Source organism: Tympanuchus pallidicinctus, unplaced genomic scaffold, assembly GCF_026119805.1.
Source record: "Tympanuchus pallidicinctus isolate F22 unplaced genomic scaffold, pur_lepc_1.0 scaffold1, whole genome shotgun sequence".
NCBI classification, from domain to species: Eukaryota; Metazoa; Chordata; class Aves; order Galliformes; family Phasianidae; genus Tympanuchus; species Tympanuchus pallidicinctus.
This window is the reverse complement of record NW_026294618.1, coordinates 12,040,043-12,062,697: the sequence shown is the minus strand read 5'-3', so window position 1 is coordinate 12,062,697 and position 22,655 is coordinate 12,040,043. Positions and strand designations below refer to the sequence as shown.

The 22,655-nt window shown below is 34.8% G+C and overlaps 1 protein-coding gene across 3 annotated transcripts in view; it reads right to left on the bottom strand.

Annotated features, from left to right (window-relative positions):
- Positions 1-22,655, bottom strand: part of NBAS (NBAS subunit of NRZ tethering complex) — a 156,941-nt gene that overhangs the window by 98,111 nt on the left and 36,175 nt on the right. For all 3 annotated transcript variants that reach the window (XM_052703407.1, XM_052703229.1, XM_052703322.1), the window contains exons 22-32: positions 17,061-17,144; positions 16,368-16,521; positions 13,887-14,072; positions 12,874-13,047; positions 12,035-12,168; positions 11,272-11,334; positions 10,628-10,750; positions 9,480-9,582; positions 8,731-8,954; positions 6,836-6,948; positions 5,377-5,490 (exon numbers count right to left, since the gene is read on the bottom strand). In XM_052703407.1, the coding sequence (XP_052559367.1) occupies positions 5,377-5,490; positions 6,836-6,948; positions 8,731-8,954; positions 9,480-9,582; positions 10,628-10,750; positions 11,272-11,334; positions 12,035-12,168; positions 12,874-13,047; positions 13,887-14,072; positions 16,368-16,521; positions 17,061-17,144 (1,472 nt within the window). The remainder of the gene's footprint in view (positions 1-5,376; positions 5,491-6,835; positions 6,949-8,730; positions 8,955-9,479; positions 9,583-10,627; positions 10,751-11,271; positions 11,335-12,034; positions 12,169-12,873; positions 13,048-13,886; positions 14,073-16,367; positions 16,522-17,060; positions 17,145-22,655) is intronic.

The following is a 22,655-nucleotide window of genomic DNA, read 5'->3' as shown; positions in this document are numbered from 1 at the left end:
GAATATTTTTATTAGTTAGTTGGAAGCAGTAATCAATATAAGCTTCCCACTTTATTTCTTAAGAGAGCTATAACCTACAATATGAAAAGATTACCTTCTGGAACTATTTGTTTTCTTCTTAAAAACAAAACAGCAGATGAATATTGTTTGAAAAAAAGTTGGCTTCATAGTTGGTAAAGAAACTACACAATGCATTAAGTCTAGGTTAAGAAAGCGTTTAGAAGAAAAACACGTGCTGCCTTACTTACATGGTGGCCAAAGCCAACAGATAAAAATAGATTAAAGACACAAATCTAAACACGAACTTCATGTTTCAATTGTGATAGAAAAATTATTTTGATATTTACAATTACATTTTATTAATTAAACACAGCTCCCAATTTAAATTCCCACTTTATGCTGCCAAAGATTTGTAAGATGCGGAAGAAATAGATATTTAAAATTCCTGCCCTGATAAATGTAGAGTACTTTTTCACATCATAATCATCTTGGTCACTGGATCATCTGAGCAATGTTATGTCTGTTCCTTAAAGGATGAGTCAAAAGTAAAACTTCAGACATTACTGACATCTTCTGACTGAAGTTTTTTCTAGAATTTCTGCAGGCAAACATCTTGACCTTGATTTTAAAACATCAGCACTTTGCAAATTAAAATTTAATCAGACATCTAATCCCCCCTTCAAACCTAATATAGGAAAAGATGTTATTTGTATTGACTATCACCAGCTTTTTATTATTTTTAAAGCTTTTTCTGTCCAAACTGGAGCAAGCGCAAGAGAACTGAAGATTTATTTATTCTCCTGATGTCAGTTGCTCAAGCTAGCTCCCACATCCATGTGCTACATGGAAAGGTGACTAAACATACACAGGAAAAAATATTCCCACACTATTCATTTTAATTTAGGACCAAGGAATGCCAAGAAACTGATTAAATGAGTGGATTTTTCAAAGCAAACTTCTTGGTCGTGTTTCTCTCTTATTAAAAGTGATTTTAGGAAGTCAATACTGACAGTCATTTGAAAAGGGCAATGGTTTATGAAACTGTATTACTGCAACTTGTGAAATGCAAGTATTCCAGAAGGTTAAACGAAGACAGTTCCAAAACAATTTGAAGAGTACATGTTCTTAAATTACATAGCTGTTATTTTTAATTCTAATTTGCAGAATCATCAATATAGGAAAAGCAAATTTGTTTTAAAGCTTTCTTGAAAGATAAGATGTGCAAGAATGACATTCAGGGAAGCAAAGTTACCCTAATTATTGCACTCAATCAAGAGTCCCCTACTCCCAGCACGTTGCAACTAACACAGCTGGGAGAACACTTTGGCTTTCCATTATTCTCATCTTTTGGCCTCTTGCCTTATACTCTATCAGTGCATGGTGCTGCAAATTAATCACTCCAAAGCTTTTTTGTGCTGCAAAATTTTGCCCTGTGGAGCTTAGGAGCTTCTTATCCAGGCAAAAGTAACTACAACAGAAGTTGTAAAGAGTGAAAAACTATTTTTCGTCTACAAAATCTAGATGTGAACTGTCATTCTGAAAGCAAGGGATTGTAGTTGCCCATCGCCTTCTGATTCCCCCTACTTCACCTGGACAGATTTGTCTAGAACCTAAAGAGATTTGTCTAAATAGTGACAGAAAAAAAGGCAATAGAAATAAACAAACTACCATTATTCAGATTTCAGCTAAAAAAAAAATAATCATCACTATTTATTGCTATTTATAAAACAGTGGAATTGGAGGAAAGAATAGAGGAACACTGAGCAAGGAACTGCCTTCTTCTCAACTGTGCTTGACTAGTCATACATTGACAATTCCCTCTCTCCATCAATTTAGCTACCTAATTTTGATGCAGTACATACAACTCTGCATGTTTTAGAAAAGTACAATTATAAAATATATATTATACATATTATAAAATATACGGACTGTTTTCCTTCCGTCTACAACTATACTTTTTCATCTGATCTCCATTTTTTTCTCATTTCATCTTCCATTATCTTGATGCACATTGTTATTCTGTGGAATAACCGTGGGCTATGATACAACTGGTGAAGCCCCTGCAATGCACAGCTCAAACCCTTTTTCATACAGCCTTCATTGTCTCAACAGTGCAGTCACTTCAAACACGACCCACTGTAGATGAGCAGCATGGTTTCATTCTTCTACTCAGACATGAAGAAAAAAAAAAAAAAAAATCACTAGTTTACCTTCACGGCTCCTAATTTGTAAAAATACTTAATAATAAAGCTTTATAAAAAGTGAAAGACTTCAAATCTGAGTTGTTCCTCTTGCCATTTTGACAGACATGCAAGATTTATAATATGTCCCATAGTAAAGACCACTAAAATGGCAGCACTATTTTGCTACATATAATTTTGCATTAAATCCACATTATTGAGCTCATCTACATTCAAACAAAAGTTTAGAAACTGGAAAAAATATGTCAGATGTCATTTTCCCATTATAACTTGTGGACGTGTGTGTGCATAGCTTCAATTGCTTAGGACTAATGCTCCCTTATGTCACAAAACCATACATTTATATTCTAGGGGTTAGTCTGCTCAGTAAGATTTACATGTCTTTCAATTACGAAGTTTCTTCCATATTCTTTTGTTACAGCGTTTCACCTTCAGATAGAAAATGTTGATAAAAGCAGAGAAGGCATTACAGAAAATCTTTTTTTTTTTTTTGGTTGGAAATTAAAGACGTTCAAAAAGCTTGAATCTGATCTAGATCATTGAAAAAGAAAAAAAAAAACACCTGACAGACTTTCTGGGTGAGATGTCTGCTGCATTTGTGACCATAATAAAGAAGAGAACACTGTCTTGAGTTAAACCACGTTATGAAAACTTAAAAGTCAAACAGAATCATTTGTGAGGCCATAAATCATCTGCACGGTTGTTTCTACAAACATCAAGCGAAAGAAGTCTGTGTTGCGACAGACAACTTTCAAAAATAGGGTTTTAGTTGACTCAGGGATATAAAAAAAAAGCTAAAAATTACTAGAATTAGTAAGCAGGTATAAATCAAATTATTATAAAATTTTGAGGAAAGAGCAAGACTAATATTATTAATATTTATAGACAATTTAAATCAGAAATCGTCAGAATAAGTAGCAATGTTGAGTAGATCTCTTGATCTCTGACACACAAGGTTTTCCAGTTTCTTTTTTTCCTAATTATGGATTAAGAATGGACCATGAGACTCAGAACACCTCCAGTTCCCTAACTGTGTGCAGGTTTGCTGGCAGTTGTGCTGAGTACATTTGCCCTCCCTCACTTTGCCCATCTGTAAAATTCAGATAACACTTGCGTGTCTAATTTAGAGGAGGTAGAAATGTGAGGCTTAAGTTAGGGTTTACTGTCATTAATCAAATACCTTAAGGCAATTAAGAAACTAGCTGATATATCATTACCTAAGCAGCACTTTGGAATTTATTTTTGTACTTATCAAAGCTATTACTTTCTTTCAGTGTTGCTCTCTAAAATAAACTAATAAACTGAAATACACTCAGAACACACTCTCCTGAACTTGTTTCAGGATGGCAACTGGAACCCCCTACACAATGAAAACTACATGCACTTTATCCTTGCCTGTATAGCAGATGCACTCTTTTTGAATTGGAATTAAAATATTGAGTTGACTAGTAAGTTTTAAGTAGAAATTTAACTCACAGTATCTTAGAGTCTAGTGTAATATACCAAATACTGTAGAATCATAGAATAGTTTGGGTTGGAAGGGACCTTTAAGATTGCTTTAAGATCACCTGGTTACAACCTTCCCTCCAGATGAGGCTGCTCATATCCCCGTCCAGGCTGACCTTGAATGCTTCCAGGGAGGGGGCATTCACAGCCTCTCTGAGCAACCTGTTCCAGCATCTCATCACCCTCATAGTAAAGAATTTCTTCCTGATATCTACTCTCTGATTTATCTTTTCCATTGATTTCTTTCCTTACGATCCAGTCAACTCAGGAGGCCAACACCTTAAATTCTGTATCTTCATTCACAACCACATCCAATTCCTTGAATATCTCCCTCCCTACATATAACTTTAAGCAATAATTGTTGGTGGGAAGTTTTCCAAAATAAATAAAGAAACCCTAAAAGACTTAACAGGTGGAGACAAAAGAATTAGTAAGCATGCACCAGTGGCAATGCCAGAACACACTCATTTTATACACCATACTGCCATTTGGCAACATAGGGCAACTTCAGCAGTACATTATTTACAATTGTACCAAGTGTTTTTCAAAAAATCAAAAGATCTACCAGAAGCACTGAGTAAGCTAATTATACAGAACATACAAGACACAACACTTAAGGATCTTTCCCTCTTCTCTTTTTCCCCTCTCAAGAACACTCATCTTTTCCTACTTACTACAAAAAAAAAAAAAAAAAAAAAAAAAAAAACCCACCAATTCTTTCAGTAAAACATCATGAACACGAACATACAAGGAAAAAAGCAGCTAAATATTGATACAAGAAAAAGCCAACAACAAAAATAAGACAGCGTCTTTAAAAAGACACCTCTGATTGATAAATTCAGGAGAATTTATCATTTATCACTTCTCTGTTTCTCAAAATAGCTGCTAATAACCCAAAAGCAATACGGAGGACTCAAGTTTAGTTCATCAGGAATTCCAGAAACAAATTAGAGCTCACCTCTCTGTCAAAGTAATGTCAGTTGAAAAATAAATACACAGACAGGTAGTATACTAAGCATTTAATCTTTGAAAATGTTCACCTCTTCAAACACATATTAAGCTACACTATTAGTTTTAGTGCACAAATAAGGTATACGGAGCACAAATATATATTAGTATAGTACAGTATTATTAGCATTATTAGTATTACAGTATATATTTCAGTTAGACAAACATCACAGAATAGCCAGGGTTGGAAGGGACCTCAAGGATCATGAATCTCCAGCTCCCCTGCCACATGCAAGGCGACCAACCTTCACATTCAATACTAGACCAGGCTGCCCAAGGCCCCATCCAGTCTGGCCTTGAACACCTCCAGGGGTGCTCCATTGCTTCTCCTCCAACTTAAACATGATTATTATTAAATTGAACTACCCTGTTTGACATACAGAGTAAGATTTGCTGGAATTTTAGTACTACCAAATAACAATAAATAAAAAAAAAAACAAGAAAAAATGTATATTCTCATCCACAAACCTCCAGTTTGAAATAGGCTTTTACTCAAAATCAATATTAGACAAGCCTGTTCTTAGTTAAGGTATTAGTGGAAGATCAGAAAAGCTGAAGATCAGCTTGCCTTTGAACACACAACCCAACAATCAGCTCAGATGTCCTAGAGTATAACACAAATCTATGCTTTATTGCAGTTCATTGTCTTATAACAACTCACCTGCAACTCTCAACAAATTTGCAAGTCCCAGGAGCTTAGCAGACTGCTTATAGTTTGTTGGTAACTGAGAAAGACAGTCCTTGATGAGACCGAGCCGATCCGAACACAAACGCACTGTTGGAAGAAGAATGGGTGTTTGGGTGTTAGAGACTGCTGTAAATGAACCCCACTGATACATTTTTTGTTAAGCAATATAGACAGTATAGCAACGTAATCTGAAAAACAACCCAAAGACAGTTGAGGAAATGTATGAAAGTAAAGGTTTGAAGTTTTTAACACTAAAACATATCCAGTCACAATCACTAGCTTCTCAGCCTGGGATGCAAAGAAGATGGAGATTTAAATGAAAATCTTATTTTGCTTCCACTTTCAGAATATGTTTTTAAAATTACCTGAGTAATCATTTAAAAAAAATATATACAATATAATATTATATATATGTATATATATTTTAAATGTTTATATATATATATGGCATATATTGTTTTTGCAACTTTGTCAAAAGTTCTGCTACAATAAACATGAGCTTTCTTTCAGAATGTCTCTAATAACTAGGATTTCACTCCCTTTTTTATTTCAGAGTGGACAGGATACATCATATATCGAAAGAACAGACACAGGCAAAATCTTCAAGCTGATTTAATGTATGGAAAAATTTTCTGAGGAAGTTGAGGAATAGTCTGCATACCAACAGCTTGCATTCAACATATTCCAAGAAGTTTACAATTAGTACTGTCTCACAAAAGATATTAACATAAATTTGAAAACTACCTTGACTGTATAATTAGTATCATGAACAAGGAGAAAATCCGAAAGGCAAGAGCCCAGCTGGAACTCAACTTGCCCGTAGGGTTAAAACAGAACAAAAAAGTTTTTTGAGCTCTCATATGTTTTTCAGCTAGAAAAGTGGCACACTTGTTAGAAACGCAATGAATTTTACTAGTTTGGTAAAATAAATAACAGAATATACAGCACTATGTTCCATTTTCTCTTTCAACTCATTGTCTGTAATCATCCCTTCTTTCAAACTTCTGTGCAACAGCTTCCCAAATTGAAATAAAAGTTAGAAAAGAGATTTCAAGTTTTAAACATCTTCAAAAGCTCATAAAATGTCTCTTCCGTTGTTATTCTGTGTTATACACTTAAAAACGAAACAACTCAATTGAGACAAGCAAACTGCCTACAGATCAAATGGTTCTCTCCTACTCACTACTTTATAGCTCATCAACAAACATGTGTGGACTACTTTGCATCCAGAAAGTCAGCTTGGTAATCAAAGTCAAGAAGGGCTTATGAAGCTCTATAATTAGTAACCAAGTTATTAAAAAGTACTGAGAAAACTATCTTTGGAGACAGGGAGGTACTCTGTAACTTTACTCGTGAAACACAAAACAGTAAATTATTTGCCAACTGTTTATGCACGTGATTCAAAAAAGTGAAGAATAAAAATATGTAGTACCCTGTAATGGTAATATTTTCACACCAAATTCTTCAAGATAGCCAAGAGCACGAATGAGATCTAGCTCCTCCTGAATAGCACTTGGACAGTCAACAATAAGCTGCAGGCAGCATCTAAAAAGGGAGGAAACAAACTTTTGTGAAAACTGTTGGGTAAATCAAAGTGTAAATTTATGATGAAAATGCTAGCTCTCTTCAGAACTAAAAACAAAAACAAAAAAAATTCTGTTCAAAATATATAGTTTTTAAATATGTAATTACTTAGGAAATTTGTGCTTCACTTTTGCCATATACTACAAGATAAAAGCAAAATGTTGATTGAAAAGAAAATGTAAAGTCCTTTGTCACAAATTGTTTCCTCAGCTATGTTCAGAAAATGAAAATAAGGGTGACAAAAAATACTTGTACAACATTGCTTTGAAGATAAATTATATAATAATAAACACTGTATGAATTTAAAAATTTAAATAAACTATGCATATATTTATGAATATGATATGGACATAATCAGCTTTTAAATAAAATTTTCACTGGCAAACTATGTTCATACTTAGGAATACATACTTAAGAAAAATGTTTTCAGTAAAAAGATATAAATACAACTAACGTTATGTAACAGATACTGTAAAAGTGAATGCCTTCCAACTTTGACCTAAGGCAATAAAGCCTTTAATTATATAAACATGCACCTGCATTTTCCTGTGCGTTCATTTGGGATGGGAGAGGAACATGATGTAAGTCATGAGGAAAAAAGTTTCACGTCATTTTTGAGTTAAGTTGTAGAGAAGATAACCCCTCTACTCAAGGTAAACTTTCTTAAGGGAAAATACATGAGTTGCCAATCTATAAAGTTCTCAAGTTGTGAAGTTCTATTGAGTAAAATTTTCCAACTTGAAAAAGTAATCATAAAACATTCCACTATTACTTTACTCAGTTTAAAGCTAGTTTGATGCAGACTTCCTAAAAGAGTGCTACTACACATACAGTACTACTGAAGTTCAAGATGAATTCATATCTTGAGAGGAAGAAAAATAGCTCAGTCCTTCTTGTAATTAATAGCTAAATGTAATGTACACTTCTAAGTGAGAGTAGTATTTAAAAGACAGGTCTTCTTTTCTAAGTGAATATAGGTATTTTCATTTGATTATGTTTTTGGTGCTATTAGGTAAGTGCCCTCAGGAAAAAGAAAAATTCATTTGGTTTAACACATGACAAAAAAAGATCAATCAAAAATTAAATTAAGAATAAAAGGGAAAATACATCAACATTAAGACATACCTGTATTTAAAATATTTATAATAAGCCAGAGCATCAACTTTTTACATAGGTAATACTTGGATGTTTTACCTATTTGTAACTACACTGTAACAGAAAATACTTCCATATCTAAACTTACACAATAATGTAAATCAATACTTCAACCTCTACGTACAAACTTTTGTGCAGTGTAGTCTCTATGGAATGCTGCGTATGAATTCCTTTCTGAACTATTTGGATTAATTCTTAACAAAGAATGGCATATTGCATCAAATGAAGTCTCAGAACCAGGAATAAACATAAAATAAATAAATAAAAATACTTTTTTTTTTTAAATGAAGAATCCATGAATCCATGTTCATTGTGGTACTAACTTGGTGGCCACACCTGCAGTTCAGTGTTGTAACACAGAAAAAAGTCAAATAACACAAAGTTTCTTATTCTTGCAGAAAGACTTGCATATTTCTTCTTCTTTAACATGAAATTCATAATAGATCATCCTAGAAACCATGGGCCTACCTTGATGCACACATGCAAACAACATGTGTAAGATTTATTTTACCTATATCTTTATCTTATCAAATTATCATTTACCATCTTTTCTTAGTATGCTTACATACATAATAGCTGTAAATGTACCTGGCCAAATCCATACAGCTATCAGTCAGACTGGTTGATGAATTGAAATATTCTCTGCTAGCAGCCAGAACAAGTTCGATACTTCTTGTGTAGCTGACTCTGTATTGTGGCTTCCCTTTAGATGAAACTGGTTGATCCACTGACCAAATACTGCAATGCATCATTTGTCCAGCTAAGTGGATATTGTCTATACTGCTTGAGCATAAAAGACTTTCTGTGAAAATCTAAAAGAAAGAATGATAATTTAATACTAAGAAACAACAGCTTCAATAAGCCCGTCTGCATTGTATGGTAACAATTCCTTAGAATGAAAGGATCTTTGCAAGAATTTCCCCAAATTTTTGTGTTTATTAAGCAAAACTAAAAGTAACTAGTAACCAGTAGCTAGTTATTTCTGCTTCCAGCATAAATATTTACAGTATGAGTTCAGAAAATAGGAGACGAGAAATTTACATCTATGTTCTCAGGAGTTCATGGGACGTAAGAAATTGAAAAGACATTTCAATATTAGGACATTAAAAGCCCCAAACAGCTGACACATCTTAGAAAATCAATTCCAGTAAAAGACATACAGGATATTTATCAGAGAGGCTTTTGATAAAATGAATTAACACAGCAAGTTTGCATCCACTGAAAATGCCATAAAACTGTCCATAGACAACTAAGTAATAACACTTGAAATGTATTTACATTTCTAAGCAACAATAAAAAATTAGAGTTTGTAGATTACCTGGGAAATAAAAACTCACCTCATAGCAAGCATCTGATTGTAAACATGTATATACTTTCTGCTGCATGTCTAACATATCCTGGAGCAATTCTTTCCATTGCATCTCATTGACAGATGGTTGCCTGCAAACATTTTTTAAATTAAATATTCTGTTTCTAATAAACTTAAAGTAAAAAAAAAAAAAAAGAAGATAAAAAAAAGAAGCTTATTTTATCCCTGAAAATTTGAATGGTATTCAGTTTCTTGACCTTCGGGATCCATGGATCTGTGTTAAACCATGATTCCTATAAAATTTCCTGTGTACTATCATAATTCATACCAATCATTATGAAGGTTTTTAGATATTGCCTTAAGATCAAAAAAGGCACTGTTTCAAGATACACAAACTGTTTCAGTTAGCAGTTATTTCCTCAAGTGGTATCTTTCACTTTTGCAAAACAAAATGTCTCTACAAGAATCTAGAAAAATTAACAATCTACCTATCTATTATTTTTCATGCTTCTAGCATACCCCAGTTGCATACTACCCTATCATCATAAGCTGCTGTACTTGTTCCAAAAAAAAAAAAAAAAAAAAAAGTAGCCGTGGATGTTTTAAACAAGATTCAATCTTTTTATCTGCTCACGCAAACTGCTATGTAGTAATTGATCTACACTTAAAGACCAGCTAAAATTAGTCCTTAAACAGAAAAAAATGGAAAAATAATAATAATAATAATAATAAATAATGAAAAAAAAAGAGAAAAACAACGCACAGAAGTAATTATTACCCTGCTACAACAGCTTCTATGAAAACCAAAAAAAGTTGTTGTTCCACAAATTCTACACTTTCCATAAAATTAAACAGGTCTTAAAGAACTTCATTTACAACATTTAAATGTCACTGTTTGTCATTTTGTAGCCAGTATGCTTTTTAGGCTAGTTGTACACAAATGCACTGAAACAAATTGTAAGCGAAAATCAGATTTTCATATGTGCAGAATGCAGCCAAAACACTAATCATGTTAACAACCAGTTTAACAAATGTGTTTTATGCACTCCACGTTCAGTTTAAACACCAGTTCTCCATCATAATAAAAATGTGAGGTACATTCTATAAGGTTAAGTACTGTTCTGTTCCCTTACTGTCATTTCCCCCTTTATCTCCAAATCCTCTTTGAATACTAACTTGCGACCTGTGTGCCTTGTCAGTCTAACCATCAGCTTCCGTGCCTCCTCAGCATTGTCCTTTGTGTCTTTCACAAATGAAACAGGTTTCTGAAGCCCGTGTTTCTCCAGCAGCTCTGACACACTGCAAATAAATGGTAAACACTTTTAAATTCTGCACAGCTGCTGCAGCAGTCTTAGAGCTTTATCAAATAACACACTGCAAATCGAAACCTTCTTTGCAAAGTCTGTAACAGTATGGACTACCCACAGTTGGTTACTCAAAAAAACCTGTTCAATTAATATAGAATACTAACAATATAAGATGACAAAATATCTTCACAACTTCTAGTTTTTTAACCAAAATATTGTAGTGTCAAGATTTTAAAAAATTTCACCAGGTATTTTAGAAATAACCTTCCCACCACCACAGAAAAATTTCCAAAATATTTGAAAAATATTCCAAGCAAAATGTTTGGGAAGTTTTATAATATTCAAATAGCTAAAATATATATATATTTTAGTTTGGAATATAAAATCTTACAAATAATCATTATGATATCCCTAAAAACAAGATGAACATTCCTACTGCTTTTTGTCATAACAAAGTTCCTGGCTATTTCCAGAATTTATGTGGGAATACATTATTCTGGGAAAATCAAATACCTCAGAATTCGCTCCAGTTCATCTACTGCGTCATGAAGACTGCTAGTTTTATCTGTTTCAGACCTGCAAAGATATGAAATCATTATTTATGTTAGAGGTCTCTTCCAACCTTAATGATTCTATGATTCTACAGCATGGTTAAGTTTGAAGCATTCTTTGATTAGAACCAAATAAATAGCTTGAAAAAAATTAACAGTTTACTTCTTGCTGGAAAGATAACCAAAACTGATATAGCCCTCTCAGTCTATAAAAAACATAGGTTATCCTTAGACTATTTACAGGATCTCTTCTTCCTACATTTTGAAGATGCTGGAAGAACAACTTGTCTCCTATTTGCATCTTCCATTACCTTTACAATACCTGCCCTCCATACAGGTCTTCCATACTAAGACCTCTTACACATGCTAGTTAATAGCAATACACTCTTATGTGCAAGACACCACTACCTGTAATTAGATTAACAAGACTAATACAACAACATTTCTGTTTGGTCTCAATTGGCCAACGTATAAAAGCCTAAGAAACTAGTACAGAAAAAGTGTTGGTCTGAGCTGCTTTAAACCATCTACTGTCACATTATTTGGCAGAGGTTGTACATCTGTGCACTCTCAATGTGAATTCCAATAAAATACAGATAGGAACAGAATATTCCAGTAAAATTACATACCGTTTAATGATGCAGTAACTATATTTTTAAAAATATTACTTCAGTACAATACTTAACACCTAAAATAGTTACAAATAATTAGCTGATAAAGCTTACCCATAACCTCTTTGTGGAAGGCATTCCAAAATATCATAACAGAGAGCAAGCTGGTCATCTCGTTCACAGCTATAAATACATTCCAGTGCTGTAATCATAAGCTGGTCTTGTTCAGGAATAATTTTTTGCTGACACTAATGGGAGAAGAAAGTGTTCCACTGTATGTTTCCTTTAGCTAATTAAACAGTTTAGTTTCTTTAGAATTTGAAACATATTTACTCCAAGTAAATAATTGCCTCCTGATTGTAATTAGTGAGTCCCTTAGTAACAACACACTGAAGTGATTGCTGAAGTTACAAAACCTGAAACACAACTCAGCTACTTTCCTGCACTGCCAACACTTGAAGAAATATTGGTATTTCATTATACTCCGCCTGAATTTGAGAGGTGAAAAGGGTGCAGATCAGAAGAAGAGAACTGCTCAAACATTTGTCAGATCTGTTTAACACATACAACAATATCAGTATATACATTAAAGCTGTAATTTTGATTGATTTCTGTCCATACATTTACAACATTCAATAGTATGCAAAAACACAAAATAGTTGTTTTACTGCACATGCTATAACTGTACAAGAAGCATGAACTGATCACATAGAACACACCTTTCACTTACAAACACTGAACTCATCTCCTACTACAGAATCCAGTACATTCTCTGCATTCATAAGGGAAAGGGAGATTTATGTTTTCTAAAACATAACAAACGCTGAGTCCAAGAGGAAGGGAAAAAACATGGTTTGTTTTCTAAAGCAGATCATCTCTAACTCTATTTTTAAATTCCAGGACAAGAACTTTCCAAGTAACCAGCAGAATCATAAGGATGGTGGTATACTCACAGCAGGTTTTGAATTCTGGAAAATCTTCAGAGGTAGAGTCAGGTCTTCCTTTGCTAATGTCACTAAATATTCTTTAAAGAGTGAATTTGCCAGACCAGGAGACTGATTTTCACAGCGGTGAAGAAAAGGGATCATCCACTGATAAGTATTCTTCACATATTTTTCATCAGAGGACTGGAAAGCACAGTGAGTTACAGAGGGAGTAACATTTTGGTCAATGTAACTGAAACAATCTCTATACCTATCAGAAAACGCAGCTGAAGGCTGACCTTCACTACTGCTGCACAGTCCACAATACTGAAACAACAAATTATCTGTCTGCTACTGATGACATAAGGAGACCAAGTGTACATGAGTAAAACCCTATATTTGACGAAAGTCAAGGCCTCATTGCCTTCCTACAACTTGAGGATGAATGAGAGACTTGCTTGCATCCTTAGAGTAGCATTACTTTCAGTATGCAAGAGTAAGTGTACAAGTTCTTTCCTTCAGAATTTACGTATTTGAATATTTCACATCTGATTTTATCTGTAGGTATTTTCTAAACTTCCCATAATGACACATCTTTTCCTGTTCTGACATGCCATACACAGGCCAAACACAGTGATGAAAAACTAACAAATGTAGCAGAGGTGAATATTAAATTTTTTTGCTAACGTTTAATGATAATCATTAGGATGGATCTTTTAGGATCTTCAGTGCAGGTCTTTTAGGATGGGCCATTAAAAAAAGCAATTCATAGCTTTCACAGGAGCGGATTTATTAGATTTACTGACACTCCATTCCGTGCCTAGAATACAGAATCTAGTCTTCAATTTTTTTTTTTTATTTTTTTTTTTAAAAACAAAAACAAAAACAAAGAAAAAAACACCAAATGGTAGTGTCAGATTGAATTAAAAATGGAGGTTCATTAGAAAAATGGTTCATTAGCTCATCTTTATACATGTGCAATCTATAGTGGACTTAAGTACTGCAAATTAGGGCATACTTACTGATCTCTTCAAAATACTTACATTCTTCATCAACAGTCTTAGCTTTTCAATGTCCTTCATCTCTACTAGCTCCTTCAAAGTTAAGGTTCTATCACCATCAGTCTCATACACTATTGTCTCAAGAGTGATCAGATTGTCACAGAGTACCTGCAGACCAGGGATATTTCTCTCCATGCCAAGACGAACAAGGGACAGAGCACAATCCACCTAGAAAAGAATTAAAAATCCTGCTCAACAACCATTTGCAAAAAAATAACCTCAAGTCTAGTTTACATTCTCTTTGTGTGCTTATTTTCTTTCACTGTTCTCTTTGTTTAATGGGCAATTCTAAGTTCCTAGAATACTTTGTTGCCTACCTATTCCAATACGGATTGCTATTCTCAGCTTTATAAGACCATATAAAATGCTTAGTCTTGGTGGATGATGTCATAGACCTTTTGTACCGCATGTCCTACTGATGCACATGATGTAGGGAAATACTATTTTTTATTTATTCTGCAGGTTGTACAGAAATAAGGTACCTCAACTCACTACATGGGTTATAAAAATTGCTTGAAACTAAATTTATCAGTTAAATGACTGAAGTTACACATATATCTCTAAGTTATGCATACATCTCTAAACTGGAGAGACACGGATTTGAAGGGTGGTCTATTCAGAGGATAAGGAGTTGGTTGGAATGTCACAGCCAGAGGGTTGTGGTTAATGGCTCTGTGTCCAGGTGGAGGCTAGCAATGAATGCTGCTCCCCAAAGGTCCATCTTGGGCCCAGTACTCTTTAACATCTTCATCAATGACACTGATGCTGGCACTGAGTGCACCTAAGTTTAATGACACAAGTTCAGTGGAGTAATTGATACAGCAGAAAGAAGGGATGCTGTCCAGAGGGACCTTGATAAATTTGGAGAGTGGACTATTGTGAACCTAATGAGGTTCAACAAAGGAACGCGTAAGGTTTTGCACTTGGTTTGAGGTAATCCAAGGCATGCATCCAAACAGAGAGATATCCTTGAGAACAGCTCTATTGAGGACATAGGGGTTCTGATGGATGAAAAACTTAACGTGAGCCAGCAGTGTGCACTTGCAGCATGGAAGACCAATGGTATCCTGGGTTCCATCAGAAGAGAAGTGGCAGCAGAGCAAGGAAGGCAATTGCCCCCCTCTATTCTGCCCTTGTACGGCCCCAGCTGGAGTTCTATGTTCAAGTCTGTGGACTCTAACACAGGAGAGATGTGGAACTTTTGGAGAGAGTCTACAGGTGGAATATGAATATGGCCCAAGAGCTGGAGCACCTCTCCTATGAAGACACGCTAAAGGAACGGGGCTTGTTCAGCCTAGAAAGAAGAAGGCACGGAGAGACTTCATCATGGCCTTTCAATATTTAAAGGGAGTTTATAAACATGAGAAAAATCAACTGCTTACACAAGTATACAAGCAGAAAGTGATAAGACAAAGGGAAATGGTTGTAAACTAAAGGAAGAGGGACTTTGATTAGATGTTAGGGGGAAGTTTTTTTACTGAAAGATTGATGAGGTGATGGAACAGGTTTCCAAGAGAGGTTGAAAATGTCCCATCCTTGGAGGTGTTTAAGGCCAAGTTGGATGGGGCCGTGGGCAATCTGATCTAGTACTCGATCTAGTGGCTTGCAGCCCTGCCTATGGCAGGGGGGGTTGGAATTTGGCCATTCTTGAGGTCCCTTCCAAGCCATTCTATGATTCTATCTGTATGTAACACAACTTATCTAGCTGTCTCTGAATTACTGATTTTCGTTGTTGCACTGTATTTCACAGAAGACGGGCTTTTTCACATAAAAGTATATTCAATCACTGAGAAAGAGTCTGTTTCGACTTCTAAGAAGGCAATGTAGGCTGAAATTATGATTATAGACTACCAAAGAACTGCAAACTTGAAAAATAAAAGAACTAACTTATAAATGGTACTTCCATTCCACCTTCTTTTCATGCTACTTATTGGCTTTAGAGACAATAACTTACCTGAGCACAAGTGATGAGCTCTACTCGCGCTGCTCATCTGTACCACAGAGTTTCAGACATTTTTAAAATATGAATAAAACAAAACAAAAATAAGCTATCCGATAATTCCACAAACACAACTACACCTGCCAGGAAGCAACGATGACAGAACTACATATTGGCAAGTGACACTGCCACATATCCATACTACATATGGCACAGTATCATGGGATATAATAAAATATGTTTCCTGATACACAATGCTCAACAATCCCTCCTTTTACTTAATCACAGACATAAAATATAATGATAAACATTTTATTTGACTACAGAAGTGTTATTGTCTGTTATGGTAAATCAAGTCAGTCTATTGGCTTCCTGTTCATTCCTATGAATTAATTATTTAGCTGACCAAATTTCATAGAGAACATTGGGAAAATCATCCCATTAATACTCATTAAGACAGAATTCCACTGAAGAATACTGATCACCTGACACAGCCATCATCATTTGCTTGCTGCTGTTCTCACCTGCATGGCGTATTTTTCAATTTCCTGTGCTCTGCTCAAATACCAGTCAGTTACAAGCTCTACTGAAAGCTCAGTAGTTCTGTATTTCAGTAGTTCAGGTTGTGATTCATACAGAAATTCGCTTTCATCTTGTAAAGTTGGTTCAACAATTGTCCTTAAAAGAAGTAAAAACATGTTAAAATATATGTTTATTTGCCTTTCCCCCCACCTTCCCTCCAAATTAGGTTTTCCTAAAATTTCTGGTCATTTTGAAGACAAATGCACCAATAACTTAAGAATCAAATGCCAATCACAGTGTTTATTTTTCTCACCGATGTAACTGATAAGAGATTCCAAACATGAAATGAATCACAAAAAAAAAAAAAAAATCATCTCTACTAAAGACACAGATAAGTCCAACTCCTGCTTTCTATTCTTCACACAAAAAAGTGCTTACATTACTCTTTAATGCTGCTATAATTATGTTATGGTTTACAGCTTTCTGTAAGATACTCATCACAAAATCACAGTGAACTTAATGCTTCTAAGTTAATGGTTTTGTTTTTCAGTCTCATTAAGGAAGTTCAAAACACAAATATCTGTGTGAGAAAATGAGGAGCAAGTCTCACTGGGTATTTAACACATTTTAAGAATTAGTAAATAAACGTTATCTTAATATCACAAAACTTCTTTGTTTCATTTATTTAAACTCACCTGCAGTCTGCTTTTTCACACCAGTCTTCTTCACGATGTTTCTGCTCATTCCAAGGAATAATTTTCAGTGTTCCTTGCTCATAACTGGTAGGAGAAAAAATAGAATTTTCATGTCAATATTGTTTAAAAAAAATTCTGATGAATTAAACTAGATACACAAGTGTGATTTTGCCCATAGGATTCTATCTGTACAAAAACATATCCTACCTAAGCCATTTACGATGCATTAAAAAAAAAGAAAAAAAAACTCAAACATTTTCTTACTGATTATGTCTTAAAAAATTATCAAATAAAACTGCTACACACTTTCAGAACCTTTACCGCTTCACAGTAAGTATCCTGATTTTATATGCTAGCACAAAGGTCTGAAATTAGCAAAAATCTGTTAAAAAAAAAAACCCTTCTAATTCTATCATAATTCTTGTACTGAACTGAAACAAGCAATGTTCTGCTGTACTAATCTTCTCAATTCGATTTAACACAATCTCTGTCTGCAAACATATACACGGAAATGTATATTCCTAAATGTTAAACGAAAAAGAATCTTTGAGATACAAATTAAGAAGAACACGTGCTGTTACCAGAATGCCTCGTTATGACCTGTGATTGTAGGCTACTTGTTCAGGCAGCGTGAAAATCAGGAAAACCATACCAAGATATACAGAACATAAACGAGGGAGAAAAAGCAGAGCCTTTTAGGCTCTACTACTTGTAGAGATAAGAAAGAATCTACATAGTAAATAAAGACATTAAAGCTGCAGAGCATTGGAATAATGAGATTTAAGTCTCATTCATTTTCTCCTGACCCCATAAACAGTGACAATAATACAGCATGGACAATCACTATTCACAAGTTAACTGATGCAGTATTCTTATCCCTCAAAGTGCAGAACTGTAACACAGTAGCTTAAAAAGAAACACTTCTCCAATAAACAAATCAATTTCACAATGTTGGAGCCAAACAAAACTATAAATCAGTAACTTCATCTCATTTAGCAACAGTCACAAAATGCATACATACACACATAAATACAAAACAAAGCACAGAACTGTCCTCCCTTGTACACACAAACATTTCTCCAAGGTCATGCATTCTTTTTTTTTTTTTTTTTTTTTTTTTTTTTTTTTTACACTACACAGTGACGTAATACCCTGCGTCTTATCTGTAATAATTCCAACCATCCACAAGAAATATGCACTAGACACAGCACTAAATTCGTGGAAAAAGGCTTGCAGGCTGCAAAAAGCGAACAGACAGGAGTTAAGAAAATGAAAAACAGCAAATTCTTATGTTTCGCATACAGTAACATCCACATTCAATTCTGGTTTGGACAAAACACAGAAAAGAGACAGCAGAGAACAGGGAAGTGTTGCATATATAAGTTGTCTCAAATATCTGCAAAATTCTGAAGTCCAATATCAGCTACTCCTATAGCCATTGACAATCTCAGAATTCAGATCACAAACAGCACAACTACTAGAAAACAAGAGTAAAAGGAGATTTTGGAACAGCACCTCTGATTTCAACTATAGACATATTTTTTTCCCAACTTTGCTGTACATACTAATGCTGTAATTAATACAGAAAATCATTAGATAAAAGGACAGAAGGAATGTACAACACAAATTTAAAACCATGCACAAATACTGAATCTGAAAGACAAGGAACCAAGACTTCCCAAGACTTTCACACTTTTTTGCTTTTAAGGGCTAGGCACGCTGCTATCCGTCAATATGAGACGTGAAGAAAGAATAAAAATGGATATATCAATCCAAGCCTGTTCTGTATCACATTGAATGAGTTCTTAATTAAGTAGCCGTATTCTGCATATTTGCCATAGACATGACAAAATTACATCCTGCAATTAAAATTCCAGTCAAGAAAATAATTTTTAACAGCATAATTAGTACAAGAGGCTTAGAAACAAAGTTTGCACAGCTTGCAAAGTTTTCTAACGGACCCAAATGTTAGTGTGTTTCTTTCCTTCCATTACTCTTTAACATACTTAACAGCTTGTAGACTCAGCAGTTATTTTTCTATATGCAGGCAATAATTATCTACCCAGCATGAAACAAGAAGTTACTGGAAAAAAGCTTCTTTTACTGGCTGATGCAATCACCTACTCTTCTCACCAACTCATTTCAACAAACACGCTGTAACTGCCTCTCCCCATCTAAAACTTCTAAAAGAAATTTCTTCCCTATTCCTCTAACACAAAATGCCTTGGGTTTACCTTTAAAATTTAACTGTTTCAAACAGTTTTTTTTTAAATACATTTTCAGACAGAATCCTTTCTGAGTAACAGTTTAAATACTGTCTTCCACCAAAATAACTTCTCCAAAGTCAAACACTGGCTTCTAATTTCAGCTAACTCTCATTGCTTTTGAAATAATAATTAAAAAAAAGTAGCTTGCTGAGGAATAACTCACTCCATTACTATTCTTTGTTTGACAGTTCCTCCATTTCCCTTCTCCTCACCTCCAAAATCCACCAAGTGAAGAAGTAATGAGACACTAAACACCCTTCTGCCAAACCTACTGAAAAGGATGTGACAAAAAAAAAGGAGAAAAGCTTTTGTGAAAGCTTGAGCAGATTGACAAGCCATGTACAAAAGATTTTTATGAAGTTGTTCACTTTTTCATGCCACTTAAATAGAAGATGACAATTCATTGTTTTTACTCCCTGTACAGATACTAGATTTAATCATCTACATGTAAACTCCTAACAAACACAAAAAAAGTACTTGTGTTCAAAAATGCAAAGTCTCAGAAAGAAGCGTCATAAAAGTCTATTACAAGTGTAAAAAAACTAGCTAGTTCAGGGATATTTGAGCTGTACATTACAGATTCTTTATAAAGCTCAGGTATACAGGGCGAGGTGCTTGCCTGCACCTACCATTTTTTTTCCTCTCCTTTTTACATCTGCTGCTGATCATTTGCTTTCTACCAAGAACAATCTCATTTTTCAGCAGAAGCTTCTGCATGAATGAAACTACAGATGCCCACAGATGTGAGTTTCTGAAGTTAGATTATGTAACTTCCTAAGCTTTTCATAGAAGTTTATTAGTGGATCTCACCACGGAAATGTGAAGAGAAAAATTTTTGATTCATGTGACAGTGATTGCTGTGCAACCTTGAATGGAAGCATCGTTTCATCCTTCTTTCCCTTCTCACAGCAGAGGAATAGTAATCATCATGTTCTAAATGCATAAGAAAACTGACATTTCAAAAGAAAACAACCATCTACATAGATGCTAAATATCATATTCTTGAAGAATCAAGTACTTATAAAAAGTCAGTTTTAACACAGACAAATCTCTTTCCAAGTGTAGTTCGCAATACACTGACCCACAAATGAACTGCTTACTTCATTCACCACCTCAACAATGCTAAAAACTTCACAACTCCATCCCGGCCCCTATCTGTCCTTACTTTCATCATTCTAAAAGGTTTAGAAAATCTCTTTGTATTTCAGTTTAAACACAAGCATTGGAATAAAGCAGCCCTGACACCAATAAACAATAGGAAATCCCAGTAGTAAAGAGGCAAAAAACACTTAGAGCTATATTTATCACAACGTTTATCACAAATTTGGTATTTTTCCCCTTAATGATAGCTAAATTTTAGCACAATCTGTTTCCCCCCCCAAATTTTGTATCAGTAACTGGAGTCACCATCAGAAACAGCTATAAAACTCAAAAAAAAAAAAAAAAAAAAAAAAAAAAAAAAACAGCTGCTATCATTGAAAAAGAGCAAGCTGAGAAAGATTTTGGGAATTAAAATACATCCTGAAAACTCAAAAGCATTCAGTGCAAACGAAAGTGAGAAGGAAGGGCTGGGGAAGTGAACAAGAGTATGCTATGAAGCAGGGTTTCCATTTTTCTACCATTACTCTGTTTGCAGCACATACACAGCAAACTCAGCACCACTGGAACATGTCAGAACGACTGCACAGCATACATAAATCTGACAGGTTCGGAAGCGAATTCAGCATGCACAAGTAGTTTGCTGAATGTGGAACACTGAGCTTATTTTATTGCATCCATCATCCATTCTCTCAGCTTGTGCTATGCATCCTCACACCTTTGCTCTAGAAACTGAAATTCCAGAGGTCAGAGACAGTACTTAATGTAGAGCGAATCAGCAGTGTGCACTCATCCAAAATTCCAGGTATTGGAATTGAACACTGTAGTCACTAAGGCAAGTGCCTCTCTTTTCCAATTAAAAGAAACCATCACATGTTCCATAACTAACTGCATTCAAATATTATCTGGGATTTTGTCTGGTTGGTTTCGTGGATTATTATTTTGGTTGTTTTTTCTCTTCTGAGCCACTGCTTCCCCTATTCTTTCCTCTTCTCTATTTCCTTTTCAACAGTAGAATAAGTATGATTGGAAGTCAGTAAACTGACAGATTACAGAGGTATTCAACTCTACTTCCTCAAAAATGAGCTGACTTCTCCTGTATTGCTCTTTCCACTCTATTGTTTGCATTTTGCTTTGACAAAAGAGGTCCGTGCTATTGCATCCTGTATCCTATCAACTGCATTTATTCAAACTTACAGATTATTTTTCTCTCCAAGGACAGGATCTCAATAGACGAATGTCTAATTTAGTTTTTAAGGTTAGAGTCCAATGCTTTCTATTATCAATGGCAATTTTGAGGGTTGTTTGTTTGTTTGCTTGTTTTCTCAAGGATTTCAATCAGCAAGCCTGTCTCAGAGACATCTAGTATTTAAAAAAAAAAAAAAAACTGTAAAATTTGTGCAAACTAAATTCAGACTTGGAACCAAAAGGCAACTCACTCCAACACACTTGGGAACAGTACCTTTTTACTGAAAAACATGTTTTTTATTTTCCTAAAAATACATGGGGAGTAGAATCACAGAATCATAGAATCGCTTACGTTGGAAAAGACCTTGAGGATCATCGAGTCCAACCACAACCCAGCCATACTACCCTAACTCCAACAACCCTCCACTAAATCAAATCCCTGAGCACCACATCCAAACGGTTTTTAAACACATACAGAGATGGTGACTCAACCACCTCCCTGGGGAGCCTATTCCAGTGCTTAACAACCCTATCTGTAAAGAAGTTTTTCCTGATATCCAACCTAAACTTACCCTGATGCAACTTGAGGCTATTTCCCCTCATCCTGTCACCTGTCACCAGTGAGAAGAAACCAGTCTCGCTTTCTCTGCAAGCACCGTTCAGATATAGGAAGAGAGCAATAAGGCCTCCCTTCAGCCTCCTTTTCCCCAGATTGAACAGGAGCCTTCCTTTTTCTTTTTTTCTTTTTTTTTTTTTTTTAATTATTGTTATTTTTTTTAAACCATTGCTCATAATCCAGAGGAAAAAAAAAAGAAGAAAAAAAAAAGGATGCTCTCAAATAGCTTGACGTCCTTAAACCACAGCGCCCAAACCTGCACCCAGTGCTGGCACTGAGGTCGCACAGCACAGAGCATAGCAGAATACCTTCCCTCATCTGATGGCAGCTACTGGACCTGATGCATGCCACGATGCAAAGAGAAAATCAATTTTTGTTTCTGTTGCTCTGCGGTCCTTATGTCTCTGAAACAGTTTTATGATGTTA